We start from the raw sequence: 7,256 nt of genomic DNA, 5'->3' as shown, positions 1-7,256 counted from the left end.
GGGACTGGCAAGCCAGAAGGCTATACCAGGCCCCAATCTGATCTGGCAGGGTTTCTGCAGCTGGATGGCCTTCCTAACGCCAACCACTCCGAGAGTATAGTGGGTGCTTTTATGTGCCACCGGCACAAAGGCCAGTAGGCGGTACTGGCATTGGCCATGCTCAAATGGTGCTTTTTACGTGCCACTTGCACCAGCTCCTGGCAGCCAGAATAAATAGTCCAGTTGAAATCTAATGGGTTTAATTTCTTGCTTGAGACTATTGAATACATTTACTCTTTAGTATTTCAAGATATTTTTATGCAATTTTGGTAAATATATCTGTTAGAATGAGATGTCAGTGTTATTCACCACACCCTGTGTGTGTGTGTGTGTATAGGTGCAGGTGTAGCTGTGTGGTAAGAAGCTTGCTTCCCAACTACATGGTTCCGGGTTCAGTACCACTGCATAGCACACCTTGGGCAAGTGTTTTCTGTAAGCCTTGTGAGTGAATTTGGTAGAGGGAAACTGAAAGAAGCCCATGGTATATACATATATTTATATATTTGTGTGTCTTTGTGTCTGTGTTTGTTCCCCCCAGCCCCACCATTGCTTGACAACCGATGTTGATGTATTTACATCCCCATAACTTAGCGGTTTGGTAAAAGTGATCAATAGAATAAGTACCAGGCTTACAAAGGGTTGATTTCTTCAGCTAGAAGGTGGTGCTTCAGCGTGGCCGCAGTCAAATGATTGAAACAAGTAAAATAAAAGAATATGTATATATATATATATAGTTTACAGTTCCATGTGTGTGTGTGTATAGTTGCTATTATGCAAAAGTGTCGTAAGTCCAAAACATTGCTTTTTCAGAAAACGTAAAAATAATTTCACCATTCCATAGCAAAACCGTTATACTACACTATAACAGTTTTTGATATCTCAGCATCTGAAGCAACTGGAGATACAATAGTTTGACCAAAAGAATCAGCTTTTGGTCAAACTGCTGAAAAAAACCACATTTGGCCAAATTTAGACATACAACAGTTTAACATAATAGAAACGATATGAGTACACACACAATGATCTTCTTTATTACGAATATGTTTCCATGTGAGATGCTTTGTTTCTATGTTGCTAACCTGTTCTTTAGTTTGTTGCAGCTGGAGATCATTTGGTCCACCACTGTCCAACATGGCAGTGGTCATCTGGAGACGAGGCTAAACATAAACCTTATCTGCCAAAAGACAAGCAGTTCCTCATCACAAGAAATGGTAAGATGAAGTGTACAGAATCATCATCATCATCATCATCGTTGTTTTACTTCTAGTTTCCATGCTGGCATGAGTTAGCTGGGTCACCATGGTCTCTGTGAGTTCTTACTCAGAGTTACTGACTGCCTACTTGGGTTTGCAGGACTACATCTTCGTATATTCTATTTTATGGATTAATTAATTAATTAATTGGCGCAGGTGTGGCTGTGTGGTAAGAAGCTTGCTTGCCAACCACACGGTTCTGGGTTCTGTCCCACTGCATGGCACCTTGGGCAAGTGTCTTTTACTCAGGTCGACCAAAGCCTTATGAATGGATTTGGTAGATGGAAACTGAAAGAATCCTGTCATGTGTGAATAGATATATAAAAAGTTGAAGACACTTGCCCAAGGTGCCATGCTGTGGATCTGAACCTTGAACCATATCACAGCTACATCTATTAAAATTATTTGCCATTAAGAAGCTAACGAAGTAAATTAAAAAAAGATCCTCTGACAATTGCATCTTTCACCCCACCCCCTTTCACCTTTCATATTGTAATGTTTAATATTGCTTTTTGTCTTATTTATGAATTTATCTTGTTTTCTTTTTTTTTTTTGCGCACCGTATGTAGTTCCCTGCTACAAACGTGTTAAACAGGTTGATAATCATTCGGAAGAGACAGAAAAGATTCTTGATGAAGATGATGATGATGGTGGATGGGTGGACACCCATCATTATGCAGGTACGTAAGCAGAATTCCCTTTTCGATTTATGTTTCCTGACATACGTTCAAGATCAGGAATTCTTGTGGGGACAAGGAGCGACGCCAGTGTAAGGTTCTTGAGAGAAAAATTAGGTATAAGCGGCATCGGACGTAGCATGTGAGAGAGAAGACTGGTATGGTCATGTGACGTGTATGGTCATGTGCTGGTGTGGTCATGTGACGTGTATGGTCATGTGACGTGTATGGTCATGTGACGTGTATGGTCATGTGATGTGTATGGTCATGTGCTGGTATGGTCATGTGACGTGTATGGTCATGTGCTGGTATGGTCAAGTGACATGTATGGTCATGTGCTGGTGTGGTCATGTGACGTGTATGGTCATGTGACGTGTATGGTCATGTGACGTGTATGATCATGTGATGTGTATGGTCATGTGCTGGTATGGTCATGTGACGTGTATGGTCATGTGATGTGTATGGACGAGGACAGCTGTGTAAAGAAGTGCCGATAGCTATCTGTGGAGGGGACCTGTGGAAGAGGTAGACCCAGGAAAATGTGGGACGAGGTGGGGAATATGATCTTTGGATGTTGTGTCTGAGAGATGATAAGTAACCGAGACCTTTGGCAGTTTGCTGTGCTTGAGAAGACCTGTCAAGCTAAGTGAAACCATAGTTGTGGCCAGTGCTAGTGATATGTAAAAGGCACTCATGCCAGTGACACATCCAAGGCACCTGTGCCAGTGACGTGTAAGAGGCACCCAGTACACTGAGTTGAAGGCAGATTTACTTCTGCCTTTATAGCATGTAAAGAAAATGTTGTAGGAATGTACGCAGCAGTATTATGCACAGCTTTAATACTCAAATTGAAAAGCAGGAATGAATTATGCCTACCTAATCTACAAAAAAATAAAATATTTTGCATTTTATTCATAGTAACCAGAGTAGCTTTCTTAATTTTATTGAATTAGGTGTATATTTTGCCATAAAACGAAAAATTTTCTATCGATCTATTTTATTCAGGGTAGGCGCTGCCTACCTTGTCTATCCAGGTGGCATGTCCCTGTCTTGCAGTATTGAGTTGCTACAGCTTAATTTTCTTCCCTGTCGTTATTTAGAGAAATATTGCAATAATGACAATGAGAATGTTGGTGAAGTTGAAATGACTTCACTGGCATCATCATGCAATTTACCATATTTTTCCAGCATGCAAGTTGAATTTTTCAGACCCACATTTACAACCAAAAAGACCTCGGTCAGCATACACAATCATGGTAACTTTAGAGGACCAAGAATTCCATGTGAAAATATAGCGAGATTCAGAAAGGCAGTGATGATATTTGAATGATTACGCTACATGTTTATGCTGTATATATACTACGTCTTTCATGCTGCAAAATATGGTAGTTTTAATGAAGAATGCCACTTTGGTATATTTTCATCATGGCATTCACTGTAGATTAGGGGATGAAATCAAACCAGCCCTGATAGAAATATCAGCTTATCTCATGTTTTTGTTTTTTGGTTCTTTACAGATTCCACAGTATCATCGGCAGCAGAAGCCATTGCTGATATGAGGTTAGATTCACAGGTAAGTTGATGTCTTTTCATCTGGATTGGTTGTACAGGTGGGAAGTACCTGCTTCCTGGTCATCTCTGAATGAGAAGAACTTTGCTATTCGAGCGAGGTCGTTGCCGGTGCCGCTGAACTGGCTCCCGTGCAGGTGGCACGTAAAAAACACCATTTTGAGCGTGGCCGTTGCCAGTACCGTGTGACTGGCCCTCGTGCCAGTGGCACGTAAAAGCACCCACCACACTCATGGAGTGGTTGGCATTAGGAAGGGCATCCAGCTGTAGAAACTCTGCCAGATCAGATTGGAGCCTGGTGCAGCCTTCTGGCTTGCCAGTCCTCAGTCAAATCGTCCAACCCAGCTAGCATGGAAAGCGGATGTTAAATGATGATGATGTAATGAACTGAGTAGTAATTTGTTGATTGGTTTCTAAACGACCATTATGTTATGCGGACTTGGTTTTGTGTATTTACCGGGGAGTCCACCACCACCACCATCATCATGATTGTCATCATCACCACCACTACCGTCATCATCACCACTGTCGCCCTTGTCGCACCCCCGCCCTTGTTGCACCCCCACTCCATTCTAGCATGGAAAAACAAACATAAAAATGAACAAATGACATCCTAGGTTTTTTAAGATTATCTTTAAATATAACTGATAGAAGAACCAAAATTGTCTTTCTTCAATGGCATTTTTTAAAAAATAGCTTTATCTTTGTACTTTGCTCACCTTGAGCGTCTGATAGCAAAAATAGGTCAAAGTAAAGCCAAAGTTAACAGGTAGGAATCACAAGTTTAGATCGTTTAATTTTGTTTTAACACCTGAGTTATGTAAAATATTACAGAAATATTGAAACAGAGATAAGATATAATTTATTGATTATGTAGAAGATATCTGAATCTGTTTTAGTCAGCAAAGTTTGGGTAGAACATTCTCCCTGGAACCAAAACAGATATTTTTTTATTTTTAAGAAGCTTGCTTCCCGACCACATGGTTCTGGGTTCAGTCCCCCTGTGTGGCACCTTGGGCCAACCAAAGCTTTCTGAGTAGATTTGGTAGGTGGAAACTGAAAGAAGCCCATCATGTGTATATCTATGCGTGTGTGTCTTTGTGTATGTTTGCCTCCGCCACAGCTTGATAACCAGTGTTGGTTTATTTACATCCCCGTAAATTAGTGGTTCAGCAAAAGAGATTGATATAATAAGAACCAGGCTTAAAAGAAAATACAGGGTTTGCTTCATTCAACTAAAATTCTTCAATGTAGTGCTCCAGCATGGCTGTAGCCTAATGACTGAGACGAAAGATAAAAGATAGGTACAATGTTGATTACTTTACTTGTAATGTTGGTCACAGTCATCTTACTGAATGGATGTGCCTCCCCATCATAATTTTATTGAATTAACTGCATATTTTGCCATAAAAGGAAAATGTTACTATTGATCTATTTTATTCAGGGTAGGCACTGCCTACCTTGCCTACCCAGGTGGCACATCCCTGGTTTGTTATTTGCAGTGTTGTATTATTGAAGGCAGATCTTAGGTCTTTCCGTGTACACCTTCTCTCTTCGACTTACGACTGAGTTCTGTTCTGACTGAAAACTTGTTTGTCAATCTTTTCAAGTGTTGGATTTATATTTTTCATCGTTGCCAGTGCCCCTGGACTGGCTTGTGCGGGTGGCACATAAAAGACACCATTTCGAGCGTGGCCGTTTTCGTGCGGGTGACACGTAAAAGCACCCACTACACTCTCTGAGTGGTTGGCGTTAGGAAGGGCATCCAGCTGTAGAAACTCTGCCAAATCAGACTGGAGCCTGGTGTTGCCATCCGGTTTCACCAGTCCTCAGTCAAATCGTCCAACCCATGCTAGCATGGAAAGCGGACGTTAAACGATGATGATGATGATGACCACAATTTTCATTCAACCGCAACTGAGGCTTGAAAGAGACAGTGGCAGGCAGAGGGATGCCTGGGTCTGAGGGGAGGGGGGGGGCCTGCATTGCCAGATGCTGCCATAGTTATCGTACACAGCGTTAAGAAGGGCATCCATCTGTAGAAACCCTGCCAGATCAGATTGGTGCCTGCTGCAGCTTACTACTACTACTATTACTACTGCTGCTGCTGCTAATAATAATAATAATAATAATAATAATTTTGGCACAAAGCCAGCATTTCAGGGAATGGGGTAACTTGATAACATTGGCCCCCCCAGTGTTCAACTGGTACTTATTTTATTGACTGCTGAAAGGATAAAAGACAAAACTGACCTCAGAAGGTATTTGAACAACAATAATAATAATCTTTTCTACAATAAGCACAAGGCCTGAAATCTCAATAATAGCAATAACAATGGTGGGGTGAAGGCTGGATCAAATATTACAATAAAAAAATTATAAATGGGGTTTACATAGAAATCAGATGAAAGGAAATATAGAGAATGAGATAAAAAGAAAGAAAAGTACACAGTGTATAAATATGTGATAGAGAAATAATGCCTTTATTATGTTGGTACAATGAGAAAATGAGCTGGCAAATGAGCAGAGACAAAATGTAGAGTCATTGTGACCAAACTGTCACATGATGCTTTCAGTGGTAATTGGTTCATTGTTTTGCGTGAAGCTTCTTGTCAGCAGGCAGAAATAAAAACAATGACGGTTAGTTAAAGCAGCACAGGAACATCAGATTTCAGTCACCTCTGCTTGTGATGAAGACCAGCCATCGTCTGGTGGAGACGACGTACAATACCTCAATACCTCTCGGCTTGAAGTCTAATGTACTTTTCACAGAAAGGTTTTATGTTAAGTGGACAGAGGTGTTGGAGTTAGCAGGGATGAAAAATAGGCGGATCAACTTGAGCAAACTCGGCTTGTTTAATTGACTCCCTGTACACATCAGGGCAGAGCTAGCCTTGGACTACATAACAACAACAACAACAAACATAGGATGGGTTTTGTTTGGCAAGTTTTGGCACAAGGCCAGTGATTTTAGGGACACGGGGTTAGGCGATTACATTGACCCCAGTACTTATCTGGTACTATATTTTACCAACCTCAGAATCAATGACAAAGTTGATCTCGGCAAGATATGAACTCGGAACATGAAGAGTGAAAAGAATGATTCCGCCAGCTTTCTGCTTCCTGGATGGAATTAATGATGATAATAATAATGATAATAATCATAATAATAATAATAATAATGTTGTTGTTGTTGCCTGAAAGTGATGAGTTGGAAAAATGCTTTCTGGCATTTCTTCTGACTTTACATTCTGAGTTCAAATACTGCTGGGGTCGATTTTTGCCTTTCGTCCTTTCGGGGTCGATAAAATAAGTATCAGTCGAGCACTGAGGGTCAATGTAGTTGACCATCGCCTCCCCCCAAATTTCAGTCGAAAGGGTCATCATTATTATTATTGTGGTGGTGAGCTGGCAGAACTGTTAGCATGCTGGACGAAACTTAGCAGCTTTTCATCTGTCTTTACATTCTGAGTTCAAATTCTACCAAGGTCAACTTTGCCTTTCATCCTTTCAGGGTCGATAAAATAAGTACCAGTTGAACACTGGGGTCGATGTAATTAACCCTCCTCCCAAATTTCAGGCCTTGTCCCTTCAGTAAAAAGGATTATTATTATTATTATTATTATTATTATTATTATTATTATTATTATTACTATTATTATTATTATTATTATTATTATCATTGTGGATTAGCTGAATGCATTGTCCTTGTAATAAC

At 40.5% G+C, this 7,256-nt stretch overlaps 1 protein-coding gene across 1 annotated transcript in view; it reads left to right on the top strand.

Annotated features, from left to right (window-relative positions):
* The window catches only part of LOC106877727 (ubiquitin-like-conjugating enzyme ATG3), a gene marked incomplete at its 5' end in the record, with an annotated part of 216,637 nt that overhangs the window by 1,433 nt on the left and 207,948 nt on the right, over positions 1-7,256 (top strand). Inside the window, 3 exons of the mRNA XM_052974709.1 lie at positions 1,130-1,250; positions 1,862-1,972; positions 3,487-3,542. Coding sequence (XP_052830669.1) covers positions 1,130-1,250; positions 1,862-1,972; positions 3,487-3,542 — 288 coding nt within the window. The remainder of the gene's footprint in view (positions 1-1,129; positions 1,251-1,861; positions 1,973-3,486; positions 3,543-7,256) is intronic.

Source organism: Octopus bimaculoides, chromosome 19 (genome assembly GCF_001194135.2).
Source record: "Octopus bimaculoides isolate UCB-OBI-ISO-001 chromosome 19, ASM119413v2, whole genome shotgun sequence".
Taxonomy (NCBI): Eukaryota; Metazoa; Mollusca; class Cephalopoda; order Octopoda; family Octopodidae; genus Octopus; species Octopus bimaculoides.
Note: the sequence above shows the minus strand (reverse complement) of the source record. Positions and strands in the feature narration are given on the sequence as shown.